The sequence below is a fragment of the Arachis duranensis genome, chromosome 7, assembly GCF_000817695.3.
Source record: "Arachis duranensis cultivar V14167 chromosome 7, aradu.V14167.gnm2.J7QH, whole genome shotgun sequence".
Classification (NCBI taxonomy): domain Eukaryota; kingdom Viridiplantae; phylum Streptophyta; class Magnoliopsida; order Fabales; family Fabaceae; genus Arachis; species Arachis duranensis.
The window spans coordinates 33,447,618-33,465,837 of record NC_029778.3 but is presented as its reverse complement, the minus strand read 5'-3'; the positions used below and the strand labels follow the sequence as shown (position 1 = coordinate 33,465,837).

Here is an 18,220-nt window from a genome sequence, read left to right as displayed (position 1 = left end):
CGTGTAGAAGAAATTGGCGGAGGAGGAGGAAGGGATGATGAAGAAACATGTAATAGAAGTGTGATTTGCTTTTACGTTGTGTGAATCTTTTTGCTGAATTAGGCAAATTTTGTTGAATTCAGTTACCAAGAAGATAACTTGGTGTGTATTAATGTATTATAGATATATAATCATTTTAATATTTAAATTTGTTAAATTAGTATCTGAGTTGGGACACCATAAGTGTAAGATAAGAAGCCTTCCTAACCCTGTAAGCAACTCCTTTTTGTTGAAAATGTCAAATACATGTCCTTCTTTGAGAATAAACAAAGAGTTTATAGGGAAGGCACTCGTACTGTATCCTGTATTTAAGGGGTGGTGCATAATTTGCTAATGGTGTTTTGGATAAGGCATATATAATTTATTGTGAAATAAGGAAATAAATACCTGCCTTTAGTAGAACAAAGGAATATGAAAGGATCCTAAAAATGAATTATGAAGTGGGAAGTGGATATTCTTCAAAGGTTTGACATCTATCCAACAGCCAAAAAATAGTAAAATTCAAAGAAAGAATATGTTGGTCTACTGGAAATTCCAAAAAGTACAAATTTCAAATTTAAAATCAATATTTTTTTTAGTTAATGTTCTTTTCTTTTCTATCAAAAATTAAATTTCTCAATTTTTTTAATTAAAATAGGTAGCCTAGGCAAAAAAAAGGATACTTATTAATTAAGTTGAGTAAACTATCATTTCTATATCGATAAAAGTTCAGAAAGCTGATAAATCTATCTACGAGAAAACAAAATTGACTTTATATCCATGAAAAATTATTTTTGCAGATAAAATTATCCAAAACTTAAAAAAATATTTAAAATTCTCAAACTACTCTTCAATATAACTTAATTCTAACCTTTAATTTTATTTCACACTGCCATTCTTTCAATCTCAAACTCCACCACTACTCAATAGTCACACTTATCCTAACTAACACCATCACTACCGTCAATAGAAACAAAGGATAATTTGAGAGTTTTGGTGGAGCGGTAGGGGCAGGGACGGGTGACTTTAAGGGAGAGGGAAGGGAAGGTGGTGGTGAAGAGGGAGAAGTTGAGGATGAGTTTTGGGTGGGTGGGGCCGTGAGAAGGAATCTTGGGGTTTGGATTGAAGGGAGTGAGACTGTAGTAGTAGTGTGAAGTGATGCCATGGTTGTTGGAGATGAGGTGGGATTAGAATTTAAGAATGATTAAGTTAGAGTAGAGGAATAATTTAGAAAATTTTGATAGATTTTTAAGATTTAGGTAATTTTGTCTATAAAACTCTATTTTTAATAGATTTGGATCCTCTAAATTTTAAATTTCACTTTAGAGGGAAAAGTGTGATCTTACACTATTTATTTCATAGGTAGGACCAAGAAGAAATATGTGAGAGAAATTATTTAAGGGTGAGAGATTACATTTTACCCTCTAAATTAAAAATTCAAAATTTAGAGAATCTAAATTCTTTTTTAATGGTTACAAGTTAGTTTTAGATCTTTTATAGTCAAATTTTTGTTAGTATTATAATCTTTTATAGTCAATTTTAATATTTTACTCCAGATTTTATTTTTTAAAAACTCATAATGTAAATAGTTTACAACAATAACATTACTTAGTTTTTAGGTGTTTTTTTTCTAAAGTTATTAGTGGGATTTGGATTCAAAATTTCTTAGTGAAAATGGAGAGATTATACCACTTGAACTATGGTTTGTTGGCTTAGTTCTTGAGTGTTTAATATAACAACATTTATTATTTATACCTAACATTTAAGTAACAAACTAATGATATAAAAAATTAATAAAATTTGTTAGCCCAATTTTATAATGTTGAAAATATTTTAAACATTTTTTACTAATTATAAAAAATATGATTCACTACAAATTTAGTTATAATTTTTAATTTTAAAATATTTTTATGTGCAATAAAATCATATATCATATGATAATACATGTGACATTTACAAAATAAAGTCAACTAATAATAGTAATAATATGAGTAAATGGTTAAATTAGTCTCTAAAAGATTACCCATTCTTTAAATTGATCATTGAAAGATTTTTTTTAATCGAATTCGTCTTTTAAAGATTTTAAATTAGTCACGTTAGTCCTTTTGTCACTTTGTTTGTTGATGGTATCAAAATTTGTTAATGTAACACATTCAGTAACACCTCAACATACGTCTAGGAATCTTAATTGACTATTAATGTGATTAGTTTATGAAATTAGATCAAATCAAAATCTAATTGAGGAGAGAACTTGAGACATTATAATCCTATAATTTGGGGTTGATTTGATTTAATTTCATAAACTAATCATGTTAATAGTCAATTAAGACTCCTAGGTATATGTTGGAGTGTCACTTCACATGTTACATTAGCAAATTTTGATGCCATCAATAAATAAAGTGACGAAAGGACTAACATGATTAATTTAAAATTTTTAAAGACGAATTTAATTAAAAAAATCTTTGAAAGACCAATTTAAAAAATAAATAATTTTTTAAAGACTAATTTAACCATTTACTCGTAATAACATCTTCATCGAACAGAATTAGATAATCAAATATATATATATAAAAAAAACAATACCAACAAAAAACAAAGTTTTATTCTATTAAGTGAAAATAACTATATGAATAAAACGATATTATTATGTCTCTTTCATACATCATGTTTATAGTGAAAATGTTAATATGTAGATCTTTTATTACGATCTCATGTGATACGTGCTCAAAAAAATATTTTTATCATTCTAATAGAATTACAATCGTCATGTCTACAAATCTGATTATTAAAAGAATTATATTATACTTGCTTGGAGATAAAAAAAAACTAAGTTTATTTCAAGTACAATTACATTGACTTAAGGAACAACAAGTAACCATGAGAAGTTTAAATCTGAACCACGTCTAACTAAACTGGTTGGATTTAATTCAGATTCGAAAATTACTTAATTTGTAAGCATTCAAGTGAGAAGACCTATTAGATTATATCAAAATTAAATTAAAGTTTATTTAGTTAGATTTAAATTTGATTTGTTGTTAGAATTTGTTAAACGATTTGATTTTGTTTTGATTTATTTAGTAATATCTTTTTGTGTTTAAAATTTAAATCAATCAAATTTGATATAATCTAATAAAATTAAATTTGATTTAAAATTATTAGATTTATTTTGAAGTTATATCTTTTATTTAATTTTAGATTTTATAATTTTATTCTAAGAAGTAGACTGATTAATTAGAGATCTATTTAAGTATTCTAAGACATTTTATGTTATTTTTTATGAATAAATTTTTTCTGTGTTTTTATGGGATAAGTATTGTTTGGGTCCCTAAGATTGTGTTATTTACAGAGATAAGACATTGAGATAGGAACACAGAAACACAGAATTGTGTTTGGCAGAGGAGACATGGACATAGACAATATGTCTAAAGACACTAAATTAGTGTATTGACAATATGTCTAGAGATACTAAATTAGTGTATTTTATGTCCATCCTTACAGGAAGGACACAGAGACACTAACAAGGGATACAACTTATTTTTCATTTTTTCTTTTATTATTCTTATTAATTTTTTGTAATTATATCTTTTATTATTATATTCTTCATCTCAAATTTTTTAAATGAAAAATATAATAAACTGAATTTTTATAATTTGTTCTAGTTTATTACCAAACAGAATATAAGAACAGAAAATTTTGTATCTCTGTTCTTCAGTGTCTTGTTCTGTCCTGTTCTCAGTCTTATCCTGTCATGTTCTCAAAACCAAATGCAACCTAAAGTTTAGGATCAAAATCAAAAGCGTTCCTAACTTTATTTTGGATTTAAAATCGTCCCTAATATTTTATTTGATATTAAAAACGTCTTTTTGAATAAAATATTTTTTAATGACAAAAATACCCTTTTTTCCACCATTTCACTCTTTTCTTCCGTTAACAAAATTCCAAACTACAAATTCTTAAATATAATTAACAAAAATCTAATTTAAAAAAAATCAGAAATACCCAAATTCAAGCAACAGCAATCCAGAAACAAGAACAAGAACAAAAATTAGAGAGAAACAAAAAATTCAAAAACAACAAAAAAACAATAGCAATTCAGAAACAAGAACAAAGCAGTGACGATGGCAACGGAAACAACGGCAGCAGTGGCAACACGGTGACCATCCACCACCACCATCGCATTTTTTCCATCTTCGCGGGCTCTCCCCTCCCCCTCTCTCTCTTTGGCAGCAACGTGACTTCTCCAAGGGTGGAACATCCTTGAAAGGGATCAAGGCTTTAATCCTTAAAATGGTGGTTTTTGGAAAAATTGAAGACGCTCGCTTTGCATTAGAAGAGATGCCACGGTCTGTATGGTGGTTTTTACCAGCGGCACATGAGGATTCGGGGATGTCCATGGAAAAGCTTGGCTCAGAGGATGAATCAACCTGGCTTAACTCATCAGCATCAAGCTTCTTGTTGCGAGGGAGTTTGCTGAGGAATTGCCTGAATATTGTGTCTACCTAGTTGGTGAATCTGGTAAAGTTAGAATCTTTTTGAGGAACTCATCAAAGATAGAATCAATACAGATCGAACATTGCGTTTTCTCCATCTTCGCAGGCTCCCCCTCTCTCTCTCTTTAGCGGCGACGCGACGACTTCCACCACGGCAGCGGCTCCATTCTCCTTGTGCGGCTTCATGGATGATCAACCATGGCAAGACGTAGCGGGACGAGGCTAAACGCGGATGGGCGCGACGTATCCCTCTCCTTGAAGGTATGGCATGTGACGGCGGCAGCAGGACATGACAACAGCGGTACCGTCCCCCTTCTTCCCCCTCTCATTCTTTTTTCTTCCCTGATCAGCTCTCTCTCTTGTGTGTGATGGTGGAGATGAAGAGAAAATAGGATTTGAAGACTGTGGTTAGAGAGGTGAGAGAGTAGGGTTAATATTTGACCCGTGTCGAAGCTTGGTTAGGTACAGGCAGCACGTGGCGGGCGTGTGACACATGGCAAAGCCTGGTTGATTGAAGCTCCAACACATGGAGAGGGCATGTTGAGTCAGTACGGGTAGGGCGTGTTGACATGAGGCTCACTCTGATTGGCTGATGAAGCAACACGTGAGGGGTGTGTATGCTCCCCTCTATATAAGGCAAAGCTCGGTACCATTTTCATTGAGAAGAAGAGTGTGTTTTGAGTGTTCTTTGAGTGTGTTGGTAGTGTAATGGAGGGTACCGCAAATTTGGTAATGTATCGCAACAGTGAGATAATACAGAATACTCAAGAGGGAGTGAGGCTTGTGTGTCGGAATTCGTTTTCGTTTGTGGTTCCATACACCATGACATTAATGGAGCTTCAGAACGGTCTCTGTCAAAGCATGGAAAACGGTATGTTAAGGAGAGTGAGCAGGATTATGTACCGGAATTCGGTTGTAATTTTTAGTGGTCTAATACAATTTGATATCATGTCGATCATTGACGAAGCGAGTATACAAAATATATTCCAAATTCACTGACAAATTCAAATGTGATAGTCACAGATTGAGCTGTATGTTGAGTTTGAAAACGTATTATAAACAAATATTTATTTCTAAATATTATAAACAAATATTTATACTCACACTTCTTTTTCTAAATAAATAAATATAAATGATTGATTTTTTCTCGAAATCAAAATATTTATTTTTTAATATTTAATAGCAATAAATTTTATAAATATTTACATATTTATTATAATATTTATTTATTAAAATTTTGGAAATTACATGTTCGACATGTATACTTATTTTCAAAAAATCCCAATATTTATTTATTTATTAATATATTCATAACAAAAATTATAAAATATATATTCCATTATAGTATTTTTATAACAGAAAATTAATCTAATTATAACAAAAAAAATTATATATTCACGCTTATATAAAATAAAATATAATTATATTTTACAAATAAAAATTTCATTCTAAAATAGTTATAACATACAAAAACAACTACAACCCTACTATATTTTTATATAATACTAATAATAACAAAATTTAAAAAAAATTTAAATACATAAAAAAATAAAAATTAATAACTTACATAAATTAGATGATCTAAATAATTGATAATATGATCCTCAAGTACCGTATAATTACGTAACATTTTTTAATCTCTACAAACTAATAATTTTTTGGGTTAAACATTTTTTTCGTCCCTAAGGTCTGAGGCCAAAATCAAAATCATCCCCGACCTTTTTTTGTTATCAAAATCATCGTCAATTTTACAAAACGTTATAAAATCATTCTTTTCTACTTTAATTTTATTTTTTTTACTAAATTGCCCTTAATAATAAATATAAATAATAAAAATAATATTAAAAAAATAAAAACAAACCCTTCTCCCCCTCCACCTGCACCCCACTCCCTTATCTCTTTCCTTTCTTCTCTCCCCATTCAAGCAGAAAATCTACAAACAGAAAATCTCACAACAAACTCAGATTATACAATACAAATAGAAATTCCAGTTCACACAGAAGAAGAAGATGGAGAAGACACAGAAGAAGAATCAAATTTTTGTTTCCTAATCCAACTATAGCAGCAACAAGTAAAATCAACAGAAATGGCAGTTCAAACAACAATTCAGCAATCCTCATTGTCAAGTTATAGTTACAAATATGCGGTGCCACAATTTCAGCAACAACAACAAAATTCATGCCAAACTTAAAAAATCATGGATGCAGAAGAAGAAGAACTCGATGCAAACTCAGATTCAACAAACAATTCCACAACAAATTTGCAGAATGTATCAACAATTGTAGATCCAAATTTTTAATTTTACATTCAAACAAAACCGCATCAGAGATATCTTCTTCCAGGAACAAGTTCAACCGATTTGAACACACAAGCAACCCGAATTTTAATTCTGCAATCAGATTTCCTGATTCAGGAACCAGCTTACCTGTATGCCGGAACGCAACCTTTGGATGCTAGTGGTTGTCCGTGGTGGGGAACAAATCCGGTCGAGGACGAAGCAACGGCAGATCTAACAACAGGTAACGGCGCTGAGGACGGCACCTAAGGGGGAGTAGATGCTCGCGACGCCCTGGGTTGACGGAGTGGCAACAGCGACCGGCACCGGAGATCCTCGAAGGTGTGGTGGAGGGTTCCGGTGTGTTTCTCCGATCTTGGCAAGACCAGCTCTACTCCTTGTGGCGGTCTTCCCTTGGGATCTAGGAGAGGAGGATCAAACGACGAAGAAGCAGGTGGCGGTGGCGTTTCCAGGGAATTGCGATGGAGCACGAGACAACGACAGGTTACTGCTGCTAGCAGTAGATTCTGCAACGGACGATGCGAACGGCATTGAGGGAAGGTGAAGAAGAAGCCACTGGAGCCAGATGGTTGTAAGGGAAGAGAAGGGAGTGGGGGTGCATGTAGAGGGGGGAAGGGTTTGTTTTTAATTTTTAATATTATTTTTATTATTTATATTGATTATTAAGGGTAGTTTGGTAAAAAAATAAAATTGAAGTAAAAAAGAACGATTTTATAATGTTTTGTAACATTGAGCATGATTTTAATAACAAAAAAAGGTTGGGGACGATTTTGATTTTGGCCTCAGACCTTAGGGACGAAAAAAGTACTTAACCCTAATTTTTTTAATACTTTTTTTTTTCTTTCAAAATACCACTCACACTAACACTACCCACTAACAACAACACTCTCTTCTTCTTCTTTTAAGGTAACACGTCTTTCTTTGTTGTCCACGTTCTTTTTTTTTTGTCTGATGGTGAACGACTAAATCCCCATTTCGATCCCTGAGATTCACGCGATTACCTATTTTGTTCCCTAAAATTTAAAATTATCTATACTGATAGTTCAGATTCAGGTTTAGGCACCAATGTGGTCCCTCGACTCTTTCCGGTGATGACTAGGCAAAAGGAGTACTGAGATGACACCCTTCCTGCTATGTTGGATGATGAGTAAACGACGTCGTTTATCATTGGCACCCAAACAAGTTAGAAATATCGTCATTTTGTATATGAAGGGAGAAGAAATGATGGAGACCTAATATAAAGTATTTGTCTTCTTCTCTACCTCTACTATTCTTCATTTCTAACTTGTTTGGATGCCAAAAGTAAACGATGTCGTTTACTCATCATCCAGCGTGGCAGGGAGGGTGCAATCTCAGCACTTCGTTTGCCTAGTCATTGTCGGAAAGAATCGAGGGACCATATTGGTGCCCGGACTTGAATCTGGAGGACCAACATAGGTAACTTTGAATTTCAGGGACCAAAATGAGTAATCGCGTAAATTTCAGGGACCAAAATGGGGATTTAGTCTGAATACCTCAATGCATCAATGAAATGGTGGAGAAGAGTTTCAATATATAGAGCTCAATGGCTGGTCGCTGAACAGAATGGGAGATTGTTCCCTACATGTAGACAGGCCTGCAACACGCCCTTGCTACATCATCGGAACTCACCACAAACTTACAACACTTCACGGGTTCCGAGGCAACACGCCTCCGCGTGTTGCTAGGGTACTGCCACCCATTGCTGGCCGCTACATCACCACGCTTTCTGTGTGTTGACCGAAGACAAGCTCTGGCACCATGTCCGCGGCGTGTTGATTCTGACACCCACACCTCGGCAAAACACGTTCTTCACCAATATTCACTAATACACTTAAAAGAGTTCCATATGAAAAGTAATTTCTGTTTTATTTTCTTGTTTTCTAAATATTTTGTTAATTATATACTTGTTATATCCTTTTAATATTAATCGAAAGAGAAATATTAATAGAGATCATCATCGTAAAAAAATGTTATGATTGATAAATAATATTGTTATTTTTGCTTTAAAATTTTGGATATTTAATAAAATTTAATATATTATTTTAATGATTATGGAAAACTAAAAAACTAATGATATTAATTTGAGATGGAGTAAACAAAAATAAGAAAAAAACTAGAAAAGGATTGTTTCTATTTTATTGGCGAAATGACGATGGATCATCTGATTTTCATGGTGATGTTCCAAGCCACTCATTACTTAAACCAAGAAAGCAACGAAGTTAAACAACAGCCTCAATTTTCCCCCTCTCAACTCAAACTCATATAACACACAAACACAAACCACCAGAAAGAGAGAAAAGAAAGAAAAACAAAAATCAATTAGTGATAATCACTTTTAGTAATTAATTAGTTACTAAAAGTGCCTGCCATGGCTTTTCTGCTACCAAGTCTTCAACCTTCTCTTCTTTCACACTCCAAATCCATAGACAAACAAGTACCCCTTCTCTTTAACCACCACCATACAACAACAAAGCCCACCATCTCTCTCTCTTCTTCTTCTTCTTCTTCTTCTTCTTATTCAGTCTTTGCAGTTTCTCAGGTTGCTCAGGTTAACACACCAACAACGGGTTCTCAAGAAAAGCAACAGCAGCAGCCAAAGGATGAGTTCTATGTTAATCTTGGACTTGCTGTTAGGACTCTTCGTGAGGACATGCCTTTGATCTTCATCAAAGACCTCAATTATGACATTTACAGGTATATTCATCTGCCCCATCTCCTCAAAATCTCTTTTTTACCCTTTTATATATATGTATTAGGAGAAATATTTGTATGTATACTAAGACACCCTTTAAAGTTTGTTAATGGCAGATTATAGTAAGTGTAGATTATTAGATTTCAGTTCTGTAATTATTGAATGTGCTGTTAAACCTATTTGTGTAGTTGGGAGTGTGTTTTGTGTATATAGACTTTATGTATATTGTTGTTTCTTCTTTTTGACTTTGGTTATTGTGTTTGTAGGATCCTTATATTTTTTATGAAATCTTCTTGTAATATCTTCTTGAGAAGTAGTTAAATGTGATGTTGAATAATAATGTTCTTGGTGTGCCACTTTGCCAATTTGACATTTTCATAATTGAATTATTAATTTGGATCCTCTAAAGTGAGTGAGTAAGTTGGTAAAGTGGTAAAGAAAAGGGTTAATCAACATTGATTTTGTAATTTCCATGAAATGTGTGTCCTACTATCTTAATTTAAGAATGATTAACTCCTCACTTTACCACTTTACAACTTCCTCACTTTAGAAGATCTTGATCCTTGAATTATACTCTTATTAGTCTTATGTTGGCTGTGACACTGATAACCATATCTTTATGAAGGCAGTGTTAAGCTTATGTGGGTAGCTGCCGTTATTTAGTTGCGACTTGTGTGTGTGTTGTTTCTTCTTTTGTTTTGGTTAGTTGTCTTTTAGGATCTCTTCTTTTCATAGAAATGTTCTTGTAAGATGTGCTTCATTCGTTTTGAACAAGCTCTCAAAATAATGTGGATATACACCTGTTCATGAAGTCATATGATACACAAGTGAAATCTATTCTTATTTTGGTTGTGAATCAAGTTTTATGCAAAATGTAAGTTTGGGGAATTTTATTTATTCATTTAATTCTAATTGGATTTTGGTTATCTCAGGGATGACATAACATTCTTGGACCCTTTGAACACATTTACTGGGATTGAAAAGTACAAATTGATCTTCTGGGCATTGAGGTTCCACGGCAGGATCTTGTTCCGTGAGATTGCCCTTGATGTGTACCGGGTGTGGCAGCCTTCGGAGAACGTGATACTGATTAGGTGGAACCTTAGGGGTGTGCCTAGGGTTCCTTGGGAGGCCAAAGGAGAGTTTCAAGGAACTTCGAGGTATAAATTGGACCGGAATGGCAAGATTTACGAGCACAAAGTCGATAACTTGGCATTCAATTTTCCTCAGACTATGAAGCCTGTTTCGGTTTTGGATTTGGTTACCGCTTGCCCTGCAAGTCCAAATCCTACGTTTTTGTGGGGTCCTGTGGATGATTACTCTTCTTCGTGGATAGCGTTTTACCGGGCTGTTAGGGAGACCTTGAATCAAGAAGGGAGGTTGCTACCGCAAGATTGCTTAGCTACTTGTTCATAGCCATTGCTAAGTGATCTGTTCCATAGGTTGTAATGTATACAATATAGTTTTATTAGATTAGGTACAATGAATTTGGTTCATAGCATAAAAAAATGGTTTTTCTTCAAGGACAACAAGAGTGTACATAGTTAGGCCCAGGGATATGCAGAAGAGTCAAGGTTGCTCACTCTGTTGTTGGAGGAAATGGAGAGACCCTTATGTTTGGTGAGCTTATACAGATGATATTACTCTTATTATTTATCTATAAGCAATAATCTTCTAAAATTATTTTGAATAATTTAGATTTTCCTTGATTCCTTTATAGAACTGAATCTTGTCATTTTTCGTGCTGCAGTTGTTACGCATATGGGATCACTCTATGTCCTTTAATATTTGAGCTATAGTTTTAGCTTACAACTCTTATTATCATATTATTTTCTTGAGCCATATAATTGAATTCATCTATTTGAAACTTGGGTTTTGCCATAGGTGATGATATTCTTGATTTTTAATTTGTTGTTCAAGACAAGTTTATCTGTATACTTTTTTCCCTTGTAAGATATCTTTGCCTACTATGATATAAAGATCACATATTTTCCTATTATGTTCACATATTTGCATCATTTTATGTAGGTTAATTGTTCTCATGTTTAGCTGGCATATTGTCACAAAAAAAAGAATGATTTGTTGATTTTTTTAATCCAAAAAGCTTTAATATATTACTTTGCAACTCATATAGTTGTCAGTGTATTATGTATGAAAATTGTGCAAAGTTATGCAAATTAGTCAAATTCAGATTGTAGGGCTTAACTACTAGAAATCACCACATGTATCAAATCTTAATTGTGTTTTTGTACCTAACTTACATGGCTTTCCCTTTGCATGCATCCCATCCCTGATCTTTATTATTGCAATTTCTTTGAACATTCTTATTAGAAATTTGCATGGTTGATGAAATTCCATTTGATGGTACAAGCATGCTTTTCTTTTTTCTTTTTTTTTTTCCCACCCATTTTTTGGGTACTTTGCGGTTTATCTGAAATTGGAATGGCCTATTTTCCATGATTTGAGTTGAACGTTGTTCGGAACAGTGTTGGTGAAAATAGCACTTAGTCGCGAAACACGTTTATGGACTTCTATACTTTTTTATTTAGATTTTCTTTAAATATGATGTGAAACTCATTTTGATTTAGATTTTACATCTTATTGAATATAATGATAAGTGTGTATTGACTTAATACAAAATGAAAAGAAATACAAACATCAAATTGAGAAATATATGGTTGTGGTTTTGCTTATCAGAGGATTTGTGAAAAATTTGAGAATGGTCACAACTCACAAGCCGGTCCAAAAAAAAAGAAAAAAGAATGGTCACAATATTTGGACCTATTCAATATGCTATTTGCTTCTTTTGTCAGTATCCTCTAATACAGAACATCTCCTACTTTGCAAGTTTTGAGACAATACTCATCCTTTCTGCCTTTCATATACAATCTTCAAATAAGAAAAGGGAAAAAAAAATAACAAGAAACAATGACGGTATTTTTCAACATGACAGGTTGAGGGCTAATTCACCGCGAGTCTGAACTTCATTTAAGAGTCTTGATGAGCGGATATTTTATACGCTTTTTGACATCATTTTCATATAGTTTTCATTATATTTTTATAGGTTTTAGTGCAAAATTCATATTTTTGGATTCTACTTTGAGTGTGTGTATTTTATGATGATTTCAGGTGAATTTTGGCCGAAATTGAGGAGTTTTGGAAAAGTCTGAGTCAGAGACAAAGAAAGGACTGTATATGCTGTCAGGATCTGACCTCCGTTCACTCGAAGGAGCATTTTTGGAGCTACTGAAGTCCAAATGGCGCGCTCTCAATGGCATTGGAAAGCTAACATTCAAGGCTTTCTAGTAATATATAATAGTCCATACTTTACTCTGGAAATGAAAGCTCAAAGCTGGCGTTCAACGCCAACACTTCACCCTATTTGATGCACGAAAATCTGTATCGCTACAAATTTCCTTTGGCAAGTATATCGAATTGTCGTCAAGTAAAAACTCACTGTAGAGTGAGGTCGAATCCCACAGGGATTGATTGGTTGAGCAACTTTAATCAGAAGAATGTCCTAGTTGAACTAACAGAATTGAATTGGGATTTGCAGAATTTTAAATGGCGGAAAACGTAAAGAGCAAGGAATGTAAATAACAAAAAGTAAATGGCAGAATGTAAAGTACAGAAAGTAAATTGCAGAAACTTAAATGGGAATGGGGATGATGAACATAAATGTAAACAACAAAATATAAAGAATGGGTAGATGAGAAATGGGAAGCTCATTGGGGTTAGGAGACATTGTACTCTTCGGATCAAGCTCATTCTCATCTCTTCCTCAATCCATTCAACTCATTGATCTCTTGGCAATCTTAGGTGATTGAATCCCAATTTCTCGGCAATTCAATCTCTCTAAGCTTGAACAATTGCTCAATTCCTTGATATAATTGCTCATGGGAAGAGATGAAGTACGATCACTGATTATACCACATATTTTCCAAGATCAAAGTATTGGTAGGATTATATGTCACTATATCCATCCACCCCCAATCCAGTCCAAAATGAGAAAGCATTTCTCACATGATTTACTCATTCCTCTTCCAAGGTTTAGAGGAAATCCAAGTATGAGTAACTTCTCTTCCGAGATAGTTACTCAATTGGATAAAAATTGAAAGCTTTCAAGTAAATCAAAGAGAAAGAAAAGAAGAAGAAGAATGTAAACTATGATTGATCCGTCGAATTACAACAGAGCTCCCTAACCCAATGAAGAGGGGTTTAGTTGTTCATAGCTCTCGAAATGAAAGATGGAAATGTAAATTGCATTGAAAAGCAAAGCTGAATTACAGAAAAAAGTAAATTTGGGTGTTTACAATCCTGGATTCCCAGGTGCCAATCCCCCTTTTCTAGTTCAAAACTACCCATATATATACTACTTCTCTGATCTTCAGTTAAGTCTGCAAGTCTCTGGATGTGCCTTTGGTGCACGAAATTGTGATCTCAATGGCGCCAACAACTTGGTACGCACAATTGTAATATCACTTTTTTTCATAACTTCGCACAACTAACCAGCAAGTGCACTGGGTCGTCCAAGTAATAAACCTTACGTGAGTAAGGGTCGATCCCACGGAGATTGTCAGTTTAAAGCAAGCTATGGTCACCTTGTAAATCTCAGTCAGGCGGATTCAAATGGTTTTGGCGTTTTGATAATTAAAAGATAAATAAACATAAAATAAAGATAGAGATACTTATGTAATTCATTGGTGGGAATTTCAGATAACTGTATAGAGATGCGTTGTTCCTTCTGAATCTCTACTTTCCTATTGCCTTCATCCAATCCTTCATACTCCTTTCTATGGCAAGCTGTATGTTGGGTGTCACCGTTATCAATGGCTACTTCCCGTCCTCTCAATGAAAATGGTCCTCTACGGTTTCTGTACGGCTAATCAATTGTCGGATTGCTCGTCTCGGATGAAAAATACCATGCACAGATATCGTATGGCTAATCAGCTGTTGGTTCTCGATCGTGTAGGAATAGGATTTACTATCCTTTTGCATCTGTCACCATGCCCTACAGTCGCGAGTTTGAAGCTCGTCATAGTCATCCCTTCCCAGGTCCTACTCGGAATACCACAGACAAGGTTTAGACTTTCCGGATCTTAAGAATGCTACCAATGGATTCTAGCCTATACCACAAAGATTCTAATCTCGGATTCAGATGCCCCATTGTCAGAGGAGTCGATGTGAATCGTTGATTAGAAACCCAAGAGATATACATTCAATCTTGTTTTCATGTAGAACGGAAGTGGTTGTCAATCACGCGTTCATAAGTGAGAATGGTGATGAGTGTCACATAATCATCACATTCATCATGTTCTTGTGAGCGAATGGATATCTTAGAATAAGAATAGGCATGAATTGAATAGAAGAACAATAGTACTTTGCATTAATACTCGAGGAACATCAGAGCTCCACACCTTAATCTATGGTGTGTAGAAACTCCACCGTTGAAAATACATAAGTGATAATGGTGTTCATTGGCTTCGGCCCCAGAGGGGGAACCAGAATAACCAAGACATCTAATACAATGAGAAAAAGTTCTATTTATACTAAACTAGTTACTAGGGTTATAGAAACAAGTAACTGATGCAGAAATCCACGGGCAGAGCATTGAAGCTTTCACGTGTAGAGGCCTTCCTTGGAGTTAAACGCCAGTTTGTAACTTGTTTCTGGTGTTTCACTCTAGCTTGCAACTTGTTTCTGGTGTTTAACGCCAGAATAGGGCAGAAAGCTGGCGTTATATGATAGGCAAAATTATGATTTACTCTTTTTCATAACTTGAATAATTCTTAGCAATGGCTCCAAAAACATGGTGCACACTACTATGGTTCACTCACATTCATCACATCTTTGCACAACTAACCAGCAAGTGCACTGGGTCGTCCAAGTAATAAACCTTACGTGAGTAAGGGTCGATCCCACGGAGATTGTTGGTATGAAGCAAGCTATGGTCATGTTGTATATCTTAGTCAGGCTGATTCAAATGGTTATAATGGTTTTCGAAAATTATGATAAAAAAAGCATAAAATAGATGAAAGAGATATTTATGTAAATCATTGGTAGGAATTTCAGATAAGTGTATGGAGATGCTGTGTTCCTTCTGAATCTCTGCTTTCCTACTTCTTTTATCCAATTCGTCTTACTCCTTTCCATGACAAGCTGTATGTAGGTTATCACTGATAAACCACTATTTTATGGTTTATCTTGTGCTCAATTGAGTGGTTTTTATCTACTCTTTACCCACTTATTCATACTATTTGCATGGTTTTATATTTCCTTCCTGATTATGTGCTTTGATTGAAAACATACTTCTTTGGACTTATATTTGCTTATTATTAATCCTCTCTTATCACCATTAGATGCCTTGATATGTGTGTTAAGTGTTTTCAGATATTATAAGGTAGGAATGGCTCAGAGGATGGAAAGGAAGCATGCAAAAGTGAAAGGAATCCAAGAAGTTGGAGAAACTGCTAAGCTGTCCAGCCTGACCTCTTCGCACTCAAACGGCTATAACTTTAGCTACAGAGGTCCAAACGACGCGGTTCCAGTTGCGTTGGAAAGCTAACGTCCCGGACTTCGATTTGATATATAATTTGCCGTAGTTTCCCCGACGCCAGGCGACGCGAACGCGTGGGTCACGCGGACACGTGATCTGGCCAACACCCAATCCGCGCGGTCGCGTGGACGACGCGGCCGCGTCACTTTTCCGCGACCTGTACGGACCAGAAAGTGCTGGAAGTGATTTCTGGGCTGTTTCTGACCCAGTTTTCGGCCCCGAGAACACAGATTAGAGGCTATAAAGTGGGGGAATGCATCCATTCATAAGGAAGCCTCTCATAATTTACTTTTCATGTTTTAGATGTAGTTTTGGAGAGAGAGGTTCTATCCCCTCTCTCTCTCTCTCTCTTAGGATTTAGGTAGTGTTTATAGAAATTAGGATTTAGGACTTCTCTTAGCTTTCTAGAGTGACTCTCGATCCCAGGTTTAATATTCCTTTTTACTATTTAATTTCTCTTTTATATTTTGATTACTCTGAAGCCTTTATTATGTTTGATTGATGTTGCCCAATTGGCTGTTGATGACATTTTTATTTAATGATAATTGAGATATTTTCAGTTTATAATTATTCTCTTTGAATTAAGTTGCCATTGCTTCCCATCTAAGGATATTTTTATTATTCTAACAATTTTACTTTTTTTCCCTTTTGGTTCTGATTAAGAATTTAGTAACTCAACAGTTATTGAACTCAACGTAATTAATAATCGTTATCTTGCTAATTGAGCTGAACCTAAATAATCCCAACCTTTTCTTAGGAAATAATTAGGATTCAAAGGTCAGTTTAATTAGTCCCTTGACTTTCCTTTGCCCTGGCAAAGGTTGACCAAGTGGAGTTTAGATTCAACTTTTATTATAGTTGAGATAGATAACTAAGTTAGACCTCTAAATTCCCTTATCTTGCCAAAAGTTGTTTTACAATTATTATTTATTTTTAATTGCCATTTAATTCACTCATCATTTAAATGACTTGCTTCTCACCTTCTAAACCCCGATTACAACCTTTATAACCAATAATAAGAACATACTTCCTCGCAGTTCCTTGAGAAGACGACCCCCAATAATAAGAACACCTCCATGCAATTCCTTGAGAAGACGACCCGAAGTTTGAATACTTCGGTTATCAATTTATAAAGGGGTTTGTTACTTGTGACACCCAAAACGTTTGTACGAATGGATTTTTGTCGGTTTAGAGACTATATCTACAACGCGACTATTTTTATGACATTCTTTACTGGTAAAAATCCTAACGTCAAAATGGCGCCGTTGCCGGGGAACTGCTAACGTGTGCCTTTTTATTGGTTATTGTAAATATTTTTCTTTTGCTTGTTTATTTATTTTTGTTTTTGCTTTTTATCTTTATTTGCTACTATGAACTCTCACCCTTCTCGCTTTGAGTTTGGTTCTAATATTGTTAAAGGAAATAGAAGTTACAACAGGAATGTGCATCAAGGTCAGACCAATCAAGGATGGATGGAACCAAGAGGATCTAATCAACCCTTTTGGCAGCAACACCCTTCGAGATATCCTGGACAAAGACCATTCTACTGCGCATACCCAACTGAAAGACATGGTGGACAACCTTGTAACTACCAACAAGCCCCACCCCGTGCATACGAACCGTCCTTTCAACATAACCTCGAACCACCACACTCACAAGCTTCTCTTCACCATTCGCCATCATATGATCCTTCCTTACCCCAATACCAATCCAATTGTTCCCAGTCATCACTACTTCCTTATGTATCGTGTCTAAGTCCAGCAAACCACGAAGCAGAGGATCGCCTAAAAGAAACAATAACTAAATTTCAAACAACCATTCAACAACTGGAGCACGCACTAATCCAATGGGCCACTAAACGCTCAAATATACAAGGATCAACCACAGCTCCATGTGGACAACCCGATGAAGAGCGTAGCACAAAAGAAATACTAGAGACTCCAGTGGACAAGGCAGGGAATGAATTCGTACTAGAACAAGTAGAAGAAGCTGTCATTGTTCAAGAAGAAGAGTTGGTTGAAGATCTAGGCGATGCTGAACTTCCTTGGGAATCCAGAATTGAGGAAAACTCCGTCCAGGATGCTACAGTTGATGCTAAGAAAGATGCTGTACAATCTCCAAGGCAAGTCGTTTATGAGGAATCAGAC

General features: G+C 34.7%; 1 protein-coding gene across 1 annotated transcript; it reads left to right on the top strand.

Annotated features, from left to right (window-relative positions):
• Positions 1-9,112: 9,112 nt before the first annotated feature.
• Positions 9,113-11,210, top strand: LOC107458735 (uncharacterized; the record flags this gene model as incomplete). Its single annotated transcript, XM_016076937.2, is given in 2 exon segments — positions 9,113-9,519; positions 10,450-11,210. Coding segments are annotated over 2 exon segments (810 nt in total). The 3' UTR covers positions 10,934-11,210.
• Positions 11,211-18,220: the final 7,010 nt, after the last annotated feature.